A 24,359-nucleotide genomic window follows, 5' to 3' on the forward strand; every position below is an offset into this window, starting at 1 on the left:
AGTATAGACCAAACATGATTGTCACCCATTGCCTCTTTTGCAAACCACAACACCCAATAAGAGAGAGAGAGAGAACAAAAGGGAATGCCCTGCCACAGAGGCAGGGTGGGATGGGGGGGATGGGGGGGGTGGGAGGGATACTGGGATCCATGGTGGTGGGAAATTGGCACTGGTGGAGGGATGGGTATTTGATCATTGTATAATTGAAACCCAAGCACAAAAATTTGTAAGTCTACAACTGTACCTCATGATGTCTCACTAATAAAAATAAAAAATAAAAAACTTGTGTGTATATATATATATATATAAAATATATATGAAGAAGGGCTTGGAGTGAAGTACAGTGGATAAGGTACCTGTCTTGCAACAGCCGGCAGACCTGATTTCGATCCCCAGCACCTTATGTGGTTCTCCAAGCCCAACATCAATGATCCCTGGTGAGAGAGCCAGGAGTAAGCCCTGAGCACCACCAGCTATATTCCCTCTACCCCTAAAAAAGTATTAAGAAAATATAGGATTAATCTGTTACACTGTTACATCTTATTTTTAAAAATTCCTATAAATCTGTCACTCTCTTTCTGACTCATTTCACTTAGCATGATAATTTCCATTTCTATCCATTTATAAGCAAATTTCATGACTTCATCTCTCAAAACAGCTGCATAGTGTTCCACTGTGTAGATGTAACAAAGTTTCTTTAACCAGTAATCTATTCTAGGGCACTTTGGTTACTTCCAGATTTTGGCTATTGTGAACAGTGCTGCAATGAACATGTAGATACAGATGCTCATTTGTGGAGTATAGAATAACATAACATGAGGCCGACACCCAAAGACAGTAGGTACAAGGGCCAGGAGGATTACCCCATAGCTAGAAGCCTGCCTCATGAGCAGAGGGGAGAAGGCAGCTAGAACAGAGAAGGGATCACTAAGAAAATGATGGCTGAAGGAATCGCTTGGGATGGGAAATGTGTGCTGAAAGTAGATAATGGACCAAATATGATGACCTCTCAGTGTCTGTATTGCAACCATAATGCCCAAAAGTAGAGAGAGAGTATGGGGAATATTGTCTGTCATGGAGGTAGGGGGAGGATGGGAAGGGGGGGTATACTGGGGAGATTGGTGGTGGGGGAATGTGCACTGATGGAGGAATGGGTGTTTGATCATTGTGTGACTGTAACCCAAACATGAAAGCTTGTAATTTTCTCAAGGTGATTCAATAAAATTAAAAAGAAATTCTATAAATTTAGGACCTGATGTATTAAAATGACTTCATAGAATAATTGTTTAAGAACTTGGTGGTGGAGAGATACAGCAAGTAGGATACCTGCCTAGCATGCAGGTGACCTGGGTTCAGTCCCCAGCATCCCATATAGTCCCCAGAGCACCACCGGGAGTGATCTCTGAGTACCAAATCAGGAGTAAGTCCTGAGTATTAATTAGTCTTAAAAACAAAAACAAAAAGTAACTAAGGGAGCACTCCAATGGTACAGCACATGCTCAGCATGAGTGAGGCCTGCAGTTCAACTGCTGGTAACACATTAACACCAAGCAGAGCCAAGAGTGACCCTCTAGCACTGAGCTCCATTGGGTTTTTTTTCCCTTTATTTTATTTTATTTTTTTTTACAGTTGTAGATTTACAATTTTTTGTGCTTTGGTTTCAATTATACAATGATCAGATACCCATCCCTCCACCAGTGCCCATTTTCCACCACCATGGATAATATCCCTCCCACCCCCATCCCCCCATCCCCCCCTGTCTCTGTGGCAGGGCAATCCCCTGTGTTCTCTCTCTCCTTTTGGGTGTTGTGGTCTGCAAAAGAGGCATTGAGTGGCAAACATGTTCACTCCATAGTCTACTTTCGACATGCATCTCCCCTCCTGGGAGGATCCTCCAAACATCCTTTATTTGGTGCTCCCTTCTCTATCTGAACTGCCCTTTCCTCTAGGATACCCGGCTGGCCTCTAAGTTATGGAGTAATCCTCCTGGTGCTGCTCTCAAAGCTCCATTGTTTTATGAGACCAGCAACACCGGGCAGAATAAGGCCCCAAGGGGTGGCTATTGCAACAAATAAACCAGTCAATAAATAAGTAAAGAGGTAAATATTGTGTAGCACCTGATTTCTCAACAGCATATAAAAATTCCCCTACTAAATGGATGAGCTGACCAGGGCACCAAAAGTAGAAGGATTTGCCAAGAGCTCTGCCATCTTTATTCATCAACACCTCCCAGCCCCTTCCACACCACAGTGTAGGGATATATTCAGCTGCCAAGCAGATAAGCTAAAGAGCCAAAGGCAGAGTAATTTATCACTAGTAGATGATGAAATTATTGTCAAGGAAAGAGAAAAGAAGTCATGACATTGTGTGTGTGTGTGTGTGTGTGTGTGTGTAATAAGTGAAAACTAATGTAAAATTCAAGCTGTGATTTTTCCACTCTGTCTAAGACTGGAAGGGTCCAAGGCAACCCCAATCTATTTCAAGTCAAATGACGATGGCTCTCTTGGATGTACAAAGCTGCCACAGGTCAGTGTGGCTGGACAATTTATTACAAAACGCACAGGAAAACATGTTTTTAGATTATTATCAGCTTCCTGGCCCCTATTTTGCATACTGTAAAGGAAGTTTTAGAAAAGGAGGCAGTTAGTTTGTAGAAATAAAACCTTAATAGCAAATATTCAAACCACAGAGTCAACAACACTGGAAACAAGAGATCTAAACTTCAACAACCTAACTGAAAAATGTGCCTATCAAGGTGGCAGACTGGGATGGAATGGGAGGGCAGAGCCTGAGAATCCTAGAGGAGGGAAGAAGACTCTCGTGGTGGGATTGGTACCGGAACACAGCGTGCTTAACACCTAACTATAAGTTACTTTGTAGGGGCCAGAGAAATAGTACAGTGAGTAGGGTTCTTGCCTTGCACACAGCCAATCTGGGTCCAATCCCTAGTATTCCATCTAGTCTTCTGAACACCATGAGGAGTGATTCTTGAGTGCATAGCCAGGAGTAACTAACTGTTCCTAAGAATCATTGGATGTGGCCCAAAACTCAAAAGAAATTCAGCCGATATAAAACTGATGTTCTGGTGAACACACTGTCTTCAAAGGGGCAGGACCTCCTGGTTTTGTTTTCTCTCCAAATGCTTTTGTTCCTGTCATTCACTTCACCTGCAAGGTAGTTTCTCCTGCTGCGACTATCCTCCAGGATGCAAGACAGATGCCACCTCCTACAGAAAGTCAACAAGCTCCTCCTTCCTCCAAAGCTCCTAAAGAGCTTTAGCAGGAGCGCTGTACCAATGTGGGGGAGAGGGGGTAAGAGTCATGAGAGCAACTGGGGCCACTTTATTAATTCACAAAAAAGGTGATTTTTTTTCTGAAGTCAGTAAGTCAAACACGTTTGAAAACCTATAATCTAGACCTTTCTTTTTCTTTCTTTCTTTCTTTTTTTTTATTAATGAAACACCATGAGGTACAGTTGTAGACCTACAAACTTTCGTGCTTGGGCTATAGTTGTATAATGATCGAGTACCCATCCCTCCAACAGTACCCCCCATTCTCCACCACCAATGATCCCAGTAGCCCTCCCACCCTCCACCCCATCCCCCCACCCTACCTCTGTGGCAGGGCATTCCCTTTTGCTCTCTCTTTCCTTTAGAATGTTGTAGTTTGTAATAGAGGTATTGAGTAGCCATCATGTTCCATCTATAGTCTACTTTTAGCACGCATCTTGCATCCCAAGCAAATCTTCCAAACATCCTTTACTTGGTGTTCCCTTCTCTATCTGAGCTGCCTTTTCCCCCAGCATGTGCTACCAGCTTCCAAGCAATGGAGCAGTCCTCCTGGTACTTATCTCAACTACTCTTGGGTATTAGACTCCCATTCTGTTACTTTATATTCCCCAGACAAGTGCAGTCTTTCTATGACTGTCCCCCTCTTTCTGGCTCATTTCACTTAGCATGGTACTTCCCATGTAGAACCACTTGTATGTAAATTTCATGACTTCATCTTTTCTAACAGATGCATAGTATTCCATTGTGTAGATGTACCAAAGTTTCTTTAACCAGTCATCTGTTCTTGGGCACTCAGGTTTTTTCCAAATTTTGGCTATTCTGAACAGTGCAGCAATGAACACAGAAGTACAGATGTCATTTCTACTGTACTTTTTTGACTCTCTGGGATATATCCCCAGGAGTGGTATTGCTGGGAAATCTAGACCTTTCTTAAAGCACCTTTTCTTCACCGCATTATTTATCTATGTGTTTGCTTATTTTTCCTATAGGTATAAACTCTCCCCAGTGACAAAGTTGATACCTGATTCACCTTTGGGCTGCCAAAGCAAGTAACTCAGGACTCAAAGCACACACTCAGCAAGTGAATCCCGGTTAGAATGAGATATTAATAAAAATTTCTATAACACATACTATGTCCCAGGCACTATTCCAAGTACTCATTAAACATACACTGATACGTAGAACACATCCAGACTGTTCGGATACAATATTCTAGACAGAGAGGAACCGCAATGGCTCCTCTGGTGGCGGGAGACAATCCATGATGTTTATTAGGGAAGCCACCATTCTTGGCGTAGGAAGGGGTTCAAAAATAAAGAGGAGGGGTCAGGGATGGGGTTCAAGAAACAGAACACAGGTGAGCATATTTGAGGTGCTGAGTACTATCCCCTGCACCAGGTGGTTCCACAAACCCACAACACTACAGGGACTCGGCATCAACAAAGGGTCCCAGGGCTCACCTGGCAGCATCAGGTATGGCTTTTGTGGGGAAAAAACATAGCAGTAGTGGTGGTACATCCCCCTTATCCATAAGGCAGCAACAAAGCCTGATAAACCAGTGTTATCAGTATGAATTCTAGCAGTCTGTAGGCTGAATAAACACTTTCCAAATTTCTTTCTCACCTCCTCTCTCTCTCTCTCTCTCTCTCTCTCACACACACACACACACACACACACACACGCACGCACGCGCGCACACACAGACTTAAGCAGAAATTCCTCACTAGAATCTCGGAAGCCTCCCTCTGCTAGGTAGTACCAGCCTGCACCAGCTTGTATCAACCTGCTAGTCTTCTCGGACACACACAGCCGACTTGGCATTGCTAACAGAAGGCTGAGCAGGCAGATGGCTCCAATACTGTGTGATAAATGCCACGAGAGGGGGTCCAAATAGATCCTCAGCACGGCAGTGCTTCACACCGACAGGCAGGCCCTCTATGCCAGAGTCTCCTGAACTGCTGACACATTGCCAAGAAGCCAAAGATGGTCTAATATTAAGCCCTGGTGCAGAGAGAGACCCAAAGGGATTGCCTCCATCTTCCTTCTTCAGCTATGAAAATGTCACCCCACTCACATCCAGCTTCTTTCCCCAGAGGACATGGGTTCTTCCCTCTGTTGCTTCTCCATACCCACCTCATACACACTCACCCACATGTTCTTGTCTAATGAATTGCACTTGTCAGCAGATGGGCCCTCAAGTCACAGTCAGAAGCCACCATCCATCCCCTCAGATAGGGACCGACAACATCCCAAGCACATTATTATCTTCTCTTGTGCTCTACCTCCAGGGAAGGAGAACAGCTCCATAGATGGCTCGAATCCCACCCCCCACTCCCCCCACACACACATTTCAATGTAATTATAATTCAAAAATGACTAAAAGGTACCACAAGGTTGCAATTGCGAAAGTTTTAAAAAGTGGAGGTTTGGAAAGTGACTTTCTACAAAAAGCATTATAGAAGCTTTTATCATACGCAGGAAACCCAAGACCTCCCATAAATGATCTCATCGCACCATTCTGTGTTGTGAAGTCATTGTCAGTGGAGTTCGATGTTGTAAAAGAGGAAAAGAACAAGCTGTAGAGACTCATTCAGTGAGTCTGTGAGACACTAATGGCAAAGCCAGGTGAGACTAGGAACCACCTCACTTTAGAGTCAGAGCTCTTAGCAGAGGCAAAAGCAGGGGGGTGTCAAAGATGATTTTATGGATGTCATTACTGTTAGTCTTTTATGCACTTAGCACTCAATTACCTCACAGACTCAGCCCGAAAGCAGTGTAAAAACCGGACCACAGAATAAAAGCAGGAGCAAATGCCCTGTATGAAGTCAAAAGTGGGTTTTCAAAAAATATTTATTGGGTGAGTCATACCACATACCAACTTCTTGTGCTTAGAACATCTTATTATCACGTTCTAGTCAAATTTCTTCCCAGCCCTATTACAGCTACATTACACCAAGAGTTCAGTAACCCTCCTTTCATGAAAGGCTTCTGGTCCAAATATCTGAATGGCCATGAGATCAATTTCCTAGCTTCCAGATCTGGACCACAGAGCCCAACTGTCAACTTATCCTCAATCAAACTTTCTGGCTGGGACGATTCAATTCCCCAAACATGACATATTCATTGCACAGTATGAAAAGCAGATGGATCTGGAAAAATCCAGCTCTAAGAAACTTTGAACAAAATCTAAACCCCTCTGAAATTCATGTTTGTCTGTCTTTTTTTTTTTTTTTTTGCCAGAGGACTGGACACTAGTTAGTGGATATGAGTCTAAATCCTTCATTGCTAAGTATCTTAACCTGGGGTCCAACTGCTCTGCCAGTAGCTGAGACTCAACTGCACATCACCAGGCAGTCAGTACACAGCAACACCGCCTGTGTCCAGCGACCACCATCCTGGCTGACCCAGAACTGAGCCTGCACTTGTTTTGTTTTGGAGCTATACCCAGTAGGGCTCAGGGCTTACTCCTGGCTCTGCCTAGAGATCCCTCCTGGTGAGACTTAGGGATCATATGGCATGCCAGGGATGAAACCTGGATCACATATGTGCAAGACAAGTACCCTTCCCACTGTACTGTCCTACTCCAGTCCCTGATCTTGCCTTTCTTACAAACATCCAGTGGCTCTGGTCCAGACAGGGTTTTGGTGGCCCTCTCCCACCTTCCAACCTTCTATGGACACCCAAAATGATCTTCCCATTTTTCTCTAAACTCACGCTTCATTGTCCAGCTCAAAGCATGGGGGTGCAGCTAACTGGCAGAGAACAAGGCTTGCAGGTAATCCTCAGCACCCCACAACCACTCAAGCTCCCCTGAGCATAGCCCCTCTGGCCCCAAAGAATCATAGCTAGTTGGTGACCCTGCCTATAGCTGGCAACTGCTGGGAATGACCCTCAGGCCCAACCCACCCCCCACCAGCCAAATAGTGTGGGGGGGAATATTTTAAGATGAAAAGTCTAATCAGCATCAGGAAAAAAAAGAATGCATGTTCAGGGTTCTGTGAAGAATTAGAGAGCCAGGTCAGCTTCTCCCAAACTAGTCATCCAAGAGCCTCTTCTGAGTTTCAGAAATACCCATTGTCAGTCTTATGTTATTTACTTATTTGTATTCTTTAAGATTGGTTCAAAATGTTTAACTTAAATTGATAGAGAAATAAGATGTTCTATCAATATAGCTATGTCCTGCCAGAAGAACCTATTAAAATCAACAGTGGTGGGTCAGATAGTACAGGAGCTAAAAACTGATCCGATTTGATTCGAATCCTAGAACCACATGTGGATGCCTGAGAACTGCCAAGGGGTCAATCCTGAGCACAGAGGTAGGAGCAGCCCCTGAGGACCATGGGGTTTGACCCAAACAAACCTTTCATTCCAAAAAATAAAAATATAACAGTGGGATTGGAGAGAGAGTGAAAAGGGCTGGAGCAGAAGTGGGAAACCTAGGTTCAATCCCTGGTACTACCCCCAAGTCCCACCCGTACTGACCCTGAGCACAGAACAGGGAGACCCCCAAGGCATGTCTGTGAATGGTCAACAAACAGAAATGTAAGTATTTAAAGAAATAAAATAAACAGGAGATAAGAGCAATAATACAGTGGGCAGGGCATCTGCCCTGCACACAGCTGACACTGGCTCAATCCCCAGCACTCTATATGGTCCTCAGAGTCCTACCAGAAGTGATCTCTGAGCAGAAGTAAGCCCTGAGCACAGGAGGAGGGAGGAGGGAGGAGGGAGGAGGGAGGAGGGAGGAGGAGGAGGAGGAAGGAGGAAGAAGGAGGAAGGAGGAGGAAGGAGGAGGAAGGAGGAGGAAGGAGGAGGAGGAGGAGGAGGAGGAGGAGGAGGAGGAGGAGGAGGAGGAGGAGAAGAAGAAGAAGAAGAAGAAGAAGAAGAAGAAGAAGAAGAAGAAGAAGAAGAAGAAGAAGAAGAAGAAGAAGAAGAAGAAATGATGTCGGGTTTTTACTTGGATATGTGAGAAGAGTTGGATATGTGAGAAGAGATATTGGGGGGGCCAGGATGTCTGCAGGGTACAGCAGCCAAGGACAATTTGTACTAGATGTGGTAAAGGCCTGGACAGCTGCTTCTGGGCCGTACACACACAGAAGCCCATCTCTGCGGGATCGTGTATGGAGGTTGCACTGCACCTGGGCTCTGCATTGCCCGCCTTTCCTGGGATGCTCCTTCAGCTTCTCTGACTCCTGGGCCAGACACGCAGTGAATTCCATGAGGAAAGGTCTTTGCTTCCCCCAAGGTTGATTACTGTGAGAATGGCACAGATTCTGGTCAATTCCGACACATTCCCAACCCCACCCCCTTCTTCCAGGTGCCCATCCTGGGCACTGCAGACACTGATACAGGCACAGAGATACCAGCCTCCCTGTGGCTTTGGCACCTCTCCCAGGATGGAGATTGGTTCTACCCCAAAACCAATCACTCCCAGTTACACATGAGACAAGAGGCATATAAGTGATAAACACACATGTGACACATGCACCCCAAGACTTCTGTTTGCTGCTTCTCTTACTGAGCTGACATAACCTTTAAATATACAGTAAACTATGGGCATTTATGAAATCTGAAAGTAGATGCAGGTTAAGTTTGATAGTCTATGTAGTTCATTTCTAAATCTGAGAATTTAGAAAGAAGTTTTAGGGGTCAGAGAGATAGGGTCAGGGGCCTGCCACAAATGGTCAACCGGAGTTCAATCCCCAACATCCCATAGGGTTCCCTGAGCCCACCAGGAGTGATTCTTGAGCTAGGAGCCAGGAGCAAGCCCTGAGCACAGCAAAATGTGGCCCAAAAGACAAATAAATTTAAAAAGAAAGAGTATTTTTAGGGGGCTGGAGAGATAGTACAGTCTGTACAGTGCTTACCTTACATGTGACTGACTCAGATTTGAACCCCTGTATCCCATATGATCCCTCAAATACCACAAGGAGTGATTACTGAGTGGAGAGCTAGGAATCACCCCTGAGCACCACCCCCCAAACCAAAAAACAACAACAATAAAAATACCACAAACAAAAAATAAGGTAAGAATTTTTAAAAGAAATTTAATAATGAGAACATTCACTTCTAACCAGACAATGTTTTCTGCCAACTTCTGAACTTTAGTTCACTCACTTAGTTAAAATGAAAATATTTGCAAATGTTTTGAACATTACTAGCATCAAATGAAACTTCCTTTTCATTCTGTTTATTTTTTTGTTTGGGGGCCACACCCAGAACTGCTAAGGGCTTACTCCTAGTGGTTCGTGAGGGACATACGTGGTGCTGGGAAGCAAACCTTGACCAGTTAAGCATAAGGCAAGTGTCCTACCCACTGAACTATCTCTTCAGCCCTGAAATTTTCATTTCAGACAAAGAGAAGGATTGCAAAGAATTGAAAAGGGAATAATCAACCTCTTTATGAGAAATGAATGTTCTTTAATACTATTTCCACATAGTACTTCAATCTATCTTGCAAGCCATTCTTTAGGGCAGCAAAGAATGCAGAAAGATGGGCAATTAGAAATAACGGGAGTAACAAACCAAGAAGAAAACTAAGGAGTAGTTCTTGCAAACAGTAGAAAGATGTGTCTTCCGCTTTGACACAGCAAAGAAACATGACTGGTGAAAATTATCATTGAAGAAAAAGAAGATGATGGATCTCCAGAGTTTGCATCATACACAGTAAACAGCAATATAAAAAGGGTCAATACGGATGAAATAGAGACCTCCAATTCATCCATAAAGTGGGAACAAAGTGTTTGGGGAGCATGAAAGGAGTGGAGGCTGGGGTAATGTGCACAGGAAGGACAGCAATCACTTGTGATAAGTGAAGGCCAGGTCGCAGAGTAACCCACAGGAGGGGCAGAAATCCAAATCACGCACAGAGAACTAAATCATTAAATCAAGGTACAGTCTATATGGGCTGGAGCGATAGCACAGTGGGTAGGGCATTTACCTCGCATGCGGCCAACCTGGGCTCGATTCCTCCATCTCTCTAGGAGAGCCTGTCAAGCTACCAAGAGTATCCCGCCTGCCCAGCAGAGCCTGGCAAGTTCCCTGTGGCGTATTCAATATGCAAAAACAGTAACAACAAGTCTCACAATGGAGACGTTACTGGTGCCTGCTCGAGCAAATCAATGAACAACGGGAGGACAGTTCTATAGTGCAGTGCTACAGTCTATATGGGAGCAGGTGCTACAGGATAGCACTATATAAAAAGTGTATTTGTTTATGAGCATTTCAAGGCAGCCACAAGATTAAGACAAAATCATATAGAAATAGAAATCTCTGCCCCCAAAGTGTATATACTTGTATAATGAACAGTCTGCAGAGAGATACAACAGAATGTGAGTATGATTTTCACTTTGGGGTGGTAGGATTCCTGGTGATGATACTCCCTGTGCTCTTTTCCTTACAGTCACCTTATACCATTTGGGGTAAGGCCCAGACACATGCAGGAAAGCAGTTTCTGTCGACACCTTGGTCAAGTCAGAGTGAGTTCCTGAGCTGTTTGTCTTCTGTCTTTGGATGTGATGGCTCTTTCTCCCAAGGCAATCTATGACCATGCTGAGGATCCCAACTGGTTTTCTTAAAACTTCAAAGTCAACACTGACACATTGCCATTAAACGTGAGGCCAAATAATCTTCATCTCTTGTGTTTCCTGAATAGAAATGTGAGGGGCTGAGACTTGCAACTTTCTCAGCTTTCCGCCAGGGGGCACTGTCTGTCTATGGACCATAAAAGCTTTCCTGAAGGAGCACTGGGGACAAGAGTAGCTAAAGTGTCTCACCTTGGTATCTTACTCATCTAAACTGCTTGAGGAACACTAGCAAAAGTTTCCTCCAGACTCCCTGGAACCTCTCAGGAGACCCAAGCTCCAGGCTCTCTGACACAGCTGCATGTGAGAACTCAATTTGCTTCAGCTGGCATGTGTCTTAGTAGATGGTCACAGGTTTCAGTGCTGTGATAGAGAAGTTTTTACTTATGCTACAGGGTCTCATCAATGAGACATTCTCCGGAATGGAAAGAATCTCCTTGGGCTGGTCTTAGCTATTGGTGGCACAAACATTAATATGGTTGAAGAATTGAAAGATCGGCATCTCGTATAACTGTGGACGAGTCTAACACTGGAGAGGCAGTACAGGGGTTAATGCACTCACCTTGCATGCAACAGCTCCAGTTCAAATTTCCTGCACTACATAGGGTTCTCCAAGCTCTGCCAGGAGTGATCTCTCAGCACAGAGTCAGGAGCAAGTCCTGCGCATCACTGGGTATGGCCAAAGCTACATTCCCCCCCACCTCAAAATTCAATCTTGATATAAATCTCCTGGGGATTGTGGGGAATGGTGACAAATGCAAAGCACAGGGAAGAGATTTTCTATGGCAGCATCCTAAACAAAGCTGAATAAACCAACTGAACTAGACCGACTGTATGCTGTCCACCTAGATTCAATGGCCACCGGCCACAATCATAATGGTTAAACAGAGTGAATCATATAGTGATCTGTAGCATTCTCTCCCAGACACAGATTCTCCTTCCCATGTTTCTTTTTCCTCTTTTTTATTTTTGTTTTTGGTTTACATGTGGTAGCGCTCAGGACATACTCCTCCCTCTGCACTCAGTGATCACTCCTAGCAGGTCTTCACGGACCATATATGGTGCCAGGGATTGAGCCCAGGACAGCTGAGCTCAAGGCAACCCCCCCTACTCACTGTAACTCTCTCTCTTGCCCCATCATGTTTCTTTTGTTTTTACATTAAAATTTGCAAAGAAGAGCAAAACAAATAAATATTCATGAACCAGAAGGAGCAAGTAACATGTTGTCATATTTGCTTCAGATTTTTAAATACAAAGAAGATCTTTATATTTTAACCCTTTCCCCTACACAAACAGCCCCCCGCCCAATACACATAAGAAGCAAAAATCTTTGGGACAAGGTGTGGGACATAATCCTCCATGTGTTTATATTTTCACATTGCTCTTATGTATTCATAAACCACTGCATTAAAACTGCAGTTTACATGGTTTTCGATTTTGAAATCAAAGTATATATCACACTGCATATCATAGATCACTATTTTTTTTTCATTTAACATTGTATTTTACAGGTGACATAAGTAGCTGTGTCTAGACTGAGTTTGCTTATTGTACCTGTCAGGGTTCGGACATTCATTCCACACTTTAGTGTGGCCCAGCCCCTCAGAAGTCCTTTATCCCTTTTGTCATAAAGAGTGCTGCAATAAACATCCTGTATGCAGCTCCCGGTGCACATGCTTAAGAGACACTTCATGGGACAACAGCTGGGAGACCAAAGCTGGGCTTTCACCTTACTAGATGGTACCAAGTTGTTTTCTAAATGGAGCAGTTCTAGCCTTCTCTTTTCATCACACTGGTAACTGTTAGGTTGCTTAATGTTTGCTCATTTCACTGTCACTGTCCTCCCATTGTTCATCGATTTGCTCAAATGGGCCCAGTAACATTGTGAGACTCGTTACTGTGTTTGGCATATCCAATACGTCACGGGTAGCTTGCCAGGCTTTGCCGTGCGGGCGAGATACTCTTTGTAGCTTGCCGGGCTCTCCGAGAGGGGCGGAGGAATCGAACTTGGGTCAGCCATGTTGGCTGCATGCAAGGCAAACGCCCTACCCATTGTACTATCGCTCCAGCCCATTTGCTCATTTAATAAGTGTGAAATGTTTCATAGTTATTTGAACATGCCTTTTCCAGATGACCACAGAAAGCAGACACCTCTCTTATGTTGACTACTATTGTTGCCTCTTCTGCTAAATACCTGCTCAACCATCTCACTCGAAATGCCAGAAAAAGGCATCTACTATGTAGAGGAGATGACAGCTCTAGCATCTGGGAAAGAGGCTAGGACTAAGAGGGGCTTGCCTAAATGAATGGTTTGCATTCCAGAACAAAAGCATCCGCACCCCAGCCAGGCTTCACCACAACGTAGGTGAAATTAATGTTTGTTACAGATTACATGTTCTTGTAACATGTTTTAATTTGGTTCAAATTCTGCTATAACTGTGATTCATGATGCCAGGGGAAAGGGGGAAGCAGAGCCTGTGACTTTAAATAAAGAAGAGGCCCTTTGCACAGAGTCTAGAGGGATTTATAAACAGAGAATTGTTTGTCCTCTTGGCAGTCTAACAAGCAAGGACACACATACACAGACACAAACCAGCACTGATGGCCTTCACTATCTGATTCCCAATCAGAAAACGAAGGAAGGGAGAGGAGATGGTAAATAGTACAGTGGGTAAAGTGTTTGCCTTGCATTCAGTAGAACCATGTTCAATCCCTGGCACCACAAAGCCAGGAGTGACCCCTGAGCCCAGAACCAGGAGAAAGTCCTGAGCCCAGCTGGGTACAGTCACTGCAAAAAAATAAAAATTAAATGGAAAGAGGAATTAACAGATGTTATCATTCTGAAATACCACAAAGAGAACAGGTAATGGGTTTGCCTTACATGTGGACAACTCAGATTCAATCCCAGATGGTCCCCACATACTGCCAGGACAAGCCATGAGTGATCCCAGAGCACAGAAAGGAAGGAAGCCCTGGACACAGCAGTGTGACCACCGCCCTCCTCCCTGAATAACCCAAAGGTCTCTGGCCTGAGAAAGGCACATATATTTTGGGGAGTAGGAATTTGGGAATTCTTACCCCAGTGGTGCTGAGGGACTATTCATGGCTTTTTGCTCAGGAGTGACCTCTGGAAGTTCTCAGGGGATGGATGCAGTAGAGGGATTCAAACTTGGGGTGTTGGCATGCAAACCACGAGCGTTAACCCCTGTACTATCTGCCTGACCAAAAATGTTATATAATAACCATTTTTATGTAAGGCAATCTTTTTTCTTTTTTATCTTTTTTCTTTATTTGCAAAGGGATTTTAGAACCACATTTTATAGATATTTGCATTTTGTCTTAAAGAGAAGTGAACACAATTTTTATCTGTTCATCATTCATCTGAAAGTTGAACACTGTGGGGAATCCAAAGATCATATTTCCAAGGATTGAAAAGCAATTCTCCTATGTGGACATTGAGGTAACTTGCAAGAATGTACATGCTGGTATAAATAATAATGTAAGAAAATAGTTCCTCTAAAGACCTTTAGTTTTTGCAATGTGATTTGTTCTCTTATTTGAATTTGGATGTATTTGAAGCAAAGGAGTTAAAATTGTTCTAGAAATAAAAATAATGGTCCCAGAATGGCCAGAAAGATAGTGTAGTTTTACAAACTGAGTCCTTCCAGAAATGACCCCCGAGCCAGGAGTAAGCTCTGAGTACGAAAAAGGTGTACCCCACACACAAAAAGGAAATTCATTAACCTCCTTCCAGTTTCTTTTGCCCCAGAAGAACAGAACTCACTTCTTCGTGTGGGAAATGCTCCCCCAAAGAAAGATGACAGCCTCAAGAGACAATTGTGCAGTGCACCCCAATTCATTCCCCTCTGTAGTTCAGTTCTCTGAACCCAAACAACTTGCCCACAACATACTTGGTAAAGATGCCTTGGGGGCTTCCGCTAATCCTAACTGAGAGGTGTTAGGCCATTTGAATCACCTTCTCAAGAGAGTAGTTAAGTTCTCACAACCACGGTTGAGGATTTGCTTCTGCCTGGACTACGCTGTGTCTTCCAGAGGCACAAGGCAAACTGGTCATCCCACACTTCCAACATAAACAGTCCTTCGCTCTGGCACTGAAGACCTGGGCTACCATGGCAGTACCAGTGATCAGCCTGCTCACTGCCTCTTCGCTCTTTTTGCCAAACTCAAACCACATGGGCCAACTATAAACAAAAAAGTAAGGACATTTACAAGTCTTCAACTCAAGGCACTCAAGGAAAATTTGTCCCTGGTGGGTGAACATCAGGCTAGGCAAGTAATGATGCAAGACAAGAAGGTAGACTGGAAGGATGGGAAGTGGGACTGCTTGTGGGAGTTATGTTCCTGGAATTATTGCTAAGAAATGGGAAAAAGAAAAACTTTCTCAAAGAAGTAGTGTTACAACATGTAACAGTGTTTCAATCTTTAACAACATATTAGTGGACACTTAGAGCACTCTTTCCTCTAAGAATACTTTTTTCCTAGCTTTATCAGCAGATTTTTCATAACAATACAAAATATATTTTTTTGGTTCTGTTTGGGGCAGGGATTGGGGTTTGGGATAGAAACATCCGAAATATGGTGGTGTAATTGGTGGTGGGATTGGTGTTTGAAAGTGTAATGGTGGTGGGATTGGTGTTTGAATATTAAATGTAATCAAATATTGTGAACTACTTTATAAAATAAAAAAATTAAATAAAAATAAGAACTAAAAAAAAAGTCTCATTTGGTTAGGACACAGGATTAAAAAAAAAAAAAGAAAGTAGCATTAGTAGGGAACATCAGGCCTCAGAGCTCCAGTTCTGTTCTCTCAACAGTAACTACTTAGGATTTAGCAAGAGCACTTCCCCCCAGTCCCAGGGAAAATGTACTGAAAGTTAAAATCAAAAACTTAAAAGGAGGTACAGGATACTGCATATTTGTGAACTGAGAATTTGTTTGGCTAGAGAAAAACTGACTTCATCTAACAGTCCAACATTTTCAGGGCTGTTTCTGACTGGTGATAAAATCAAGTAAACTTTTGAAGACTTGAAGATAAAAGGGTAACGACTGACCAATCAGTGGTACTCAGGGCTTAGTCCTGGCTCTATGCTCAAGGATCATTCCTGGGGACTCAAGGGACAACATGGGGTGCCACAGACAGAATCCATGCAAGGCAAATACCCTGCCTGCTGTCCTATCTCTCTGGCCCCATCTTTTCTTTTTATAATGAAGGCCATGCCTTTGGCAGTGTAGCAGAAGTGGGGATGGGCGGTGGGGAGACCAAAGGGCCAAAACCAGTAGTACTGGCAAGGGGTCACGTGGTGCTGGAGCATGCACTCAGGGTCTAGTGTATACCAGGCATGTGTTCTGCCACTTGAGTTCCCTCCCTGGCTCCCATGAAAGGTTTAAGTAACTGGTGCATTGGTAATTACATCATGACCATTGGTCTCTGCCTCAGAAACACTCATTACACATTACTTGCAATTACCTGAATGCCTACCTTTCCCACCCAACCAGTAAGCAAGAGTGACAGAAAGGAGACAGACTAGCGCTAGTGATGCTCAGCCCATCAACACTCACTAGAATAACTTGGATGAATGAGTAAAACTACTGACACAGAATGGTACTGATGAAGGATTTGTGAATGAAACGCTTGTCTGATATGGAGAGTTGAATAAATGAAGCATTTCTGCGAGTGAAGGAGTAGTTCTAAGGGCGTTCCATACCCTTTGCATACTTCTAAGGGCGTTCTATACCCTTTGCATACCCTTTGCATACGGAATCTCTTTCGGTTGGCGTGAATGAGCAGGTTCAAAGACTTTGTACAGCCAGACGAAATACCTTCCTATGAGCACACATCCTAGGTGTCACTATTGTGTTTACAGAAGTCTCAACCAGAAGGCGCTCTGAGCTCTGAACTTAAGAGTAGGAAGACCCATAAAAAGTCTTTGGGCGAGGGAGGCCCGTCCAGCCCGGGAACTGATGTTAACAGTGGGTGCTGGAGGAGGCCGCTGTGAAGCCCCCTTAGTCCATGGGTCACTGGGAGTCCCTGTGTTCTAGATTCCGAGGTGCGGGAGCGACAGGTACGTTTCCTTTACTGCCGCAGGCAGCTACGGACAACAAAGGGGCTCTGCAGTCCTTAGTGACCCGTTTCTAGGCTTGGAATCCCCCCCGGTCCCCCCCCCCCCCACACACACACCCCGCTCCCGCGCCCTCAACACACACACGCTCCTTCCCCTGGGGAGCGTGGGGGGCGGACCGGCCCGGGGAGAAAGGGGAGGGGGAGGGGGACACGCACACGGAGCCCGCGGGCCGGCGGCGCCCCCCGCGCGGGCGGGACTCACCTGCAGCAGCACGGCCAGCAGCAGGCACAAGTAGCCCTGGTAGATGCCCAGCCCGCCCGCGGCCCGGAAAGCCTCCTCCAGCTCCATGGCGCGCGCGGCGGGGCGCGGGCGGGCGCTGGGCCGGGGCGCTGGGCCGGGGCGCGGGGCGGGCGGGGCGGGCGGGGCGCGGGCGGGCGGGGCGCGCGGGGCTGGGGACTAGGCCGGGGGGCGGCGGGGCGGGCGGGGCCGGGGGGGGGGCGGCGCGGAGGCGGGTGGGGCCGGCAGGGGCCGGAGGACGTGGCCGGGGCGGGCGCGGGGACGTGGCCGGGGTGGGCGCTGGGGACGTGGACGGGGGCGCGGTGCCGGGCGGCGCCACCGTTCGCGCTCTGGGTGCGTAGCGCGGGGCTCTCCCGCTCTGCCCGCCCGGGCGTTGTGACCCGTCCAGGCTGGCAAACATCCTAGTTCCGTATTTGCAAAGTGCAAGTAGGTGCTTGTGCAGGGCGGGACGGGCGCGAAGGGAGCCAGGCGGAGCCTGACCCTCGGACGGCGGGGGACGCGCCAGGGACTGGGGCTGCCGTGGTCGCCCCACTGGGAAGCAGGAGGGATTTCTTAAACCCTAAGCGAACTGTCGCCCCCCACCACCCATCTGGGAAGCAGGAGGGATTTCTTAAGCCGTCCACGAACCGTGTGCAGGCCCCACTTTTCTTTTCTCAGAATATTTATATCTCATTCTTTCCAGTCTCTCCAGGGCCCTCGTGCACTTTAGTCTTTTTTAAAAACCAGTTTTTATTCTTTTTATTTCTACAATTCGCTTTTCTATTTCCTGGATTCTAGAATTATTCAATATAATTATATAATTTTAATATAATTTTATGTCTTTTCTGTTTGCTTGTTTTTACTTTTGTCGCTCTGTAATTTTTTTGACTAAGTACACATGATTTGAACGTTTAGCTTATTTCAACTTCCTTTCTTAAGAACAATTATGTTTGAAACTATGTTTGAGACTTTCCCTGTAAGTACTTCTTTGCTCTGTCCCAAGTTTGACATGCTGTACTTTCACTGTCTTTTAGTTTTCAAAATTCCATGACATCACAATTTCTTTTTTGACCAATAAGGAAGCGCTACCTACGGGAAGAAAATAGTTTCCTTTCACTATTAAAAGTTACTATGTTTGTTTGTTAGTTTGGGGGCCATACCTGGCTGGTGCTCAGGGCTTACCCCTGACTCTATGCTCAGGGATCACTTCTGGCAGTGGTTGGGGATCCACTTGGGGTGCTGGAGTTCAAACCTGGGTCACCAGCTTCCAAGGCAAGCACCTTACCTGCTGTATTATCTCTATGGCCCCTTATTATTTTTCAAATTTTTATAAGTTTTTAAGAGTATTGATTGAATCAGTCATTTCATCGGCATCAAAATAGCTCTTTTCTCTTTCAATGCTTTTGGTCTTAATTTATATTTTAATATCAGTGTTTCTACATAAGATTTGTTGTCAATAATTTCTTTGTAATTTTAATTTTTTAAAAATTTTTATAAGTGAAAAAATATGGAACTATTCACGAATTTGCGTGGCATCATTGCGCAGCGGCCATGCTAATCTTCTCTGTATGGTTCCAATTTTTGCATATGTGCTGCCGAAGCGAGCACGTAATTTTAAAATTTTCATCTTTCCATTTTCCTCCTGTTCAAGGCCTGTGTGGAGAGGGAGGATATTTTCCCCCCAAATCCAGTTTGACAGTCTCCATCAGTTACAAAGTTGTTCATGATTGGGTTTCAGTCATACAATGTTCCAACACCCATAGCTTCACCAGGGTACATTCCAACCACCAATGTCCTCAGTTTCCCTCCTGTCACCACCTCCTAAGCCTGCCTTTATGGCAGGCACTATTCTTTCTCTCTCCCTCTTTCTCCTTTTGGGCATTCTGGTTTGCAACACAGTAGTAAAGGTTATCTGCATTTTCCTTTACATTCTTTCAGCATTCAGTTCTTGTCCAGAGTGATCATTTCCAACTATCATTGTCATAGAGATTCCTTCTCTGTCCTTACTGCTCTCCTGCTCCCTACCCCACCCTCACTTGTGGAAAGCTTCCAACCATGGACCAGTCCTCCAGCCTGTCTTTTAAGAGATCTGTTAAATTTGTTTGTATTCATTGTGAGTGTCCTGTTTGGAATTATTTCTACCATTTTTTTTGGTGTTTCTTGTTTACCATCTTTCTTCTGTCTTCAAAGTCATCTCTTGGATTCTAAAATGTTCCCACTTTCCTCTCTACTGCAGAAGGAACTACAGAAGGCACTGGCATTCTTACACTTGAACATCCACATTACTCTGAACTTTCCAACAGTGCTTGGACTTACTTGACATTCTATTCTCTTTTCAAACTCATAAGAACCTGCGTGCAGTTCAACATGTGCTTTATCTGAGAAAATGTCAGATATACAAGCTGGTGAGATGATACAGCAGGCAGGTACTTGCCATGTGCCCAGCTGACCAGGGTTCAATCACCAGCGGCCTACATGGTCCCCAGAGCCTTCAAGGAGTGAGTGATCCCTGAGTGCAGAGTCAAGAGTCAGGTCTGAGCACAGCCGGATGTGGCCAAAAACCAAAGGAAAAAGAAAAGAAAATGTAGACATAAAAGATGTCTTCTTCTAGAAAGCTAATTAGGTGACTTTTGTCATGTCAAAAAAAAATTTCATTGTTAAGAAACGTTATCCTAGGTTCAGAGTGATAGAACAGCAGGTAGGGTACTTACTTTGCACGTGGCCAATCTGGGTTTGATTCCTGGAACCCCATATGGTCCTCTGAACCCCTGTTAGAAATAATACTTGAGCACAGAGCCAGGAGTAAGCCCTGAGCACTGCTAAGGAAGGAGGGAGGGAGGGAGGGAAGGAAGGGAGGGAGGAAGGGAGGGAGGGAGGAAGGAAGGGAGGAAGGGGGAAAAAGTTATCCTGCACTTGAAAATAGCCAGAAAGCAAGAAGAGAACTACAAGTTCTTTCAACGTAGTAAAGCAGCATTGATTTTCAAGTCCATGTTGCACAGGATCATTCAGTTCAGTAGGAAAATTTACCTGTATTTGACTTTGCCATTAACTATTCCCTACAGTTCAGACACTGTAATTTCATGTATATTTGTAGATTTTTATGTGCTAGAGATATGATTATATTATCTAGAAAAGATTATCTTAATATTCCATTGCTCTATAAAACTTTTCACTCACATGGTTTCTAATATAGCCATTTTATTTTAGCACTTTTGTCTTTTTTATTCTAGAAATAGCTGATTTATTAGCTGGTTCCTTAACTGGTCTTAGAAGCCATTCTTTAGCATCTTACTGCTTCTTTTATTAATTAAAATGTTTGACATAAGTTCATTTCCATACTGGTAGTGTAAGGATGCCTCGTTTTCAAAGAAGCTTTTGGTATATATATATATTTTTTGTATGATGTGAAAGAGTAAGAAATGTGTTCGTACTTTGTGTAGTATATAACTAAATGTAAATGCTAAGTAGATATGTATTAGATCATCTTATTTCCTAAAAGCTTAGTTATTTTAAATGGACCCAAACCTCTTCTCTGTTCACCCTGTCTGGGGAAGCAATTGGTAAAAGTGAGAGCAGAAAGTTCAACCTTTTAGAAACAAGATCTTGGGATAGAGAGCCGGCAGGTACCGAATACTAAGCAACTTGTACTTTTTCTGTGTAAGTGAGGGGAGTTATTGAAGTGTTTTAAGCTGGTGTGATTTCTAAAAGCTGCTTTGACAGGAAAATGCACAGCACCCGTTGAAACTCTACTCTAAGGTTCAGGTTGCACCCAATGAGGGCTGGAGGGAGGGTTAAACCATGATAATAATGATAATAATAATAATAGTAATAAAGAAGTAAAGTCAAATTTAAAGTCCAATCTGCAAAACCTGATAGTGATTTCACTTTGAAGAGGCAAAAGCAGGAGAAATCAGAAATGACTCTATGTCCTGGTTTCAATGATGGGGAAATAGAGGAAGTATTAACTGCAACAGGAACACAGAAGGTAGTAGGGTGGTGGGTGGGTCCACTATAGGACCCATTATAAAAATGATGGGCCTACCAGCATTTCTGTTTTAAATTGGTAGTTGCCCCTTTAAGATCCTGCCCTTCCCCCTTAACCCACCCAGGCCCCTGCTGGATTTCCCTGCCCTAATTTACTGTCAGCGCCACAGCTTCTGAGCATGCTCTGAAGAAAGAGCTGGTCTAATTTAAGCTCTCCTGAGGTTCAAGGAATTGCATCTGTGGCTCTTAGCAGAGTTCCATTTTGAGAGCATATTTCCCCCATATGACTATTCTCTCATTTTTCTTTTCCTTAAATCTTTTCTACCATCATTTTATATAGTACTTTCATGCTTCTATTATAACTCAGGAATAATGAACATATGGGTGTATTTTTTGATAATAAAAATAAAATATTTAGAATAGGTGTCTATCACACTTTTTGGGCAACAAACAGAAAAGAAAATATCAGCTGTATCTGTTAGGCTATACAAAGCTTGGACGCAAACATAATCATTATGATCTTTCTGTTGTTGTTACAAAACTCCCACACCTAACCACTGTGTCATGTCTTTTGCTTCATTGGTAATTGGTGTCCCAGATGGCTGCTGAAATTTGGTATGCAAGATAATAGACGTCATGTATGCTAAGTATTGTTCCAATTCCTTGGAAATCAGCAGCGTATACCAGTCTAAATATACCCTCAGTTACTGTATTTCATTTTGTATTTTTAAACTATTTTTCTTTTGTCTAAAGCTTCATGCAGCATGGCTTGCCACAACAATGTATCTTAATAAAGATAGCCAAAGTATAAATATCTCTGGAAATATTAAGCTAATAGAATATAGCAGATAAAATAGTAATGATAAGATTTAGTGGACAGATGCCTGGGAGAAAGACAAGAAGACTGAAAGAAGTCAGGGAATGGAAAAGAAAATAGAATTAACAATGAGGTCGACTTATTTCTTATCTGTCTTCTCAGATCAGATAAGACCTCTAAATAGCTATTATTTAGAACAATTGTCTAGGAAGAAAACACTAAAATAGACATGTTTGATATGGAGAAATTAGTCATTTCCATGTCCCAAACCTGAGTAAGAAAACAAAAGCCATATGATTAGAGTTAGATCTAAAATTTTAAGGAAAGAAAATACGAGAAAAACTGGCCATCAGTTACACTCGAATTTAAATAGTAGAATGTTTTGCTTGCTTAGAATTCAAATTTTGCCTGTTGTCTCAAGAAGCAAAAAAACTTAGATATAAGATATTCATTTTCTTTCATTGGTGCCCAAATTCAGTGAAAATGTCACTGCTATTGTTACTATCCTTTCTTAGAGAGTTACATAAGTAGGACTACAGACCAAAATGATGAATTTGCTATGTTCTTAGGATAAAAAATTGAGGTTATTATTCAGTATTGTAAAGGTAAAAGGTAAAGGCCCTCCCGTTGATCATCGATTTGCTCGATCGGGCCCAGTAACGTCTCCATTGTTGTTACTGTGTCTGGCATATCGAATACGTCACGGGGAGCTTGCCAGACTCTGCCATGCGGGCGAGATACTCTCGGTAGCTTGCCCCTCCGAGAGGGGTGGAGGAATCAAACTCGGGTCAGCCATGTTGGCTGCGTGCAAGGCAAACGCCCTACCGCTGTGCTATCGCTCCAGCCCTATTGTACGGAGAAAAATTTGCCCTTGTAAGGACAAATGCTGCACTGTTCCCCAGGAGTTGGAACTGCCTGACCCACTTGAGTTGGTTGGATATTAAAACAAATATGATGTCACTTACGTAGCAAGAGTCTTAACTCCAATTTTAAATGTTTTTGAACCCACCTTGGGGCTGGAGCAATAATACAGCAAGTAAGGCATTTGACTTGCACATGGCCTGGGTAGGTTCGACCCCTGGCATCCCATAAGGTCTCCCAAACACCACCAGGAGTGATTCCTGAGTGCTGAGCCAGGAGTAAACCCTGAGCATCACTAGGTGTGACCACAAAAAGCTAAAGTAATAATAAAATGATAATAATAATATAACAAAAGTTAAAATTACCTTTAAGAATTATGTTATCATGGTGTAAAGGTAAAGGTAAAGGCCCTCCCGTTGATCGTCGATTTGCTCGAGCGGGCCCAGTAACATCTCCATTGGAGACTTTGTTGTTACTGTGTCTGGCATATCGAATACTCTCGGTAGCTTGCCGGGCTCTCCGAGAGGGGCGGAGGAATCGAACTTGGGTCGGCCATGTTGGCCGCTTGGAAGGCGAACGCCCTACCTGCTGTGCTATCGCTCCAGCATGGTGTATCATAACAATAAAAGCAGAATACTTAACATAATAAAATTATGTTATCATAAGACTATGATATAGTCTAACATTTAGACATAGACTCTAAAACCAAGCTCCCAGAAGAGAACAAGGCAGAGTCTCCTGCCACCGTGCCTGGCTGTCCTCACTGGGGCCCCTTGGAGGAGGACAGGTTGAGTTTCCCTCTTCGTCCCGAGCAGAGCCCGGACAGCTGAAGACCTCTGGGACCCAGCCAAAGTCATGCTGAGACCACTCTCCACACACTTGGATGAGGAACTGGCAGAGGAACCCAGGTGTGCAGAACCCGGGGCTGAGATCTCCAAGCCTGCTCGGTTCGGCACTGGGCCTCCTCCACCCAGATTCCCCACCTTCCAGTAGCTAGATAGTTACACCCACCAACTGCCGTGTAACCTCATCAATGGCCAGGATCCAGAGACTCTAAAACCAAGCTCCCGGAAGCACAAATGTGGCCACGCGACCTGTTAGTCTCTAGTTCTCACTCTCAGAAAACCTGGCAGGCTACTGAGTGTGTCATACCCACCTATATGCCTGACCAGGAACGCCTGTAAAGGTGATTAGAGGCTGCCCCAAAAGCTTCCATCCCTCTCAGAGAGCCTGGAAAGCTACCAAGAGTATCCTGCCCGCACGGCAGAGCCTGACAAGCTAACTGTGGAGTACTCGATATGTCAAAAACAGTAACAATGAATGGTCCTCATTCCCCTGATCCTGAAGGAACCCCCAGTATGTCATCAGGCCACACTAGCATGTGACAGGGACGAATAGAGACATTACTGAGCCCACTCGAGTGAATCGATGAACAGTGGGGTGATAGTGTTAGTGATAGAGCTAAT

General features: G+C 44.2%; 1 protein-coding gene and 1 non-coding gene across 2 annotated transcripts in view; both read right to left on the bottom strand.

Moving 5' to 3' along the window:
• SLC22A15 (solute carrier family 22 member 15) overlaps window positions 1–17,303 on the bottom strand; it is a 96,566-nt gene extending 79,263 nt beyond the window's left edge. Inside the window, exon 1 of the mRNA XM_056106533.1 lies at window positions 17,217–17,303. Coding sequence (XP_055962508.1) covers window positions 17,217–17,303 — 87 coding nt within the window. The remainder of the gene's footprint in view (window positions 1–17,216) is intronic.
• A 1,429-nt stretch (window positions 17,304–18,732) lies between these two features.
• Window positions 18,733–18,839, bottom strand: LOC130015846 (U6 spliceosomal RNA). The gene has a single exon (XR_008791167.1). It is a non-coding gene; the product is annotated as a U6 spliceosomal RNA (small nuclear RNA).
• Between the last annotated feature and the right edge of the window lie 5,520 nt (window positions 18,840–24,359).

Source organism: Sorex fumeus, unplaced genomic scaffold (genome assembly GCF_029834395.1).
Source record: "Sorex fumeus unplaced genomic scaffold, SorFum_2.1 ptg000131l, whole genome shotgun sequence".
NCBI classification, from domain to species: Eukaryota; Metazoa; Chordata; class Mammalia; order Eulipotyphla; family Soricidae; genus Sorex; species Sorex fumeus.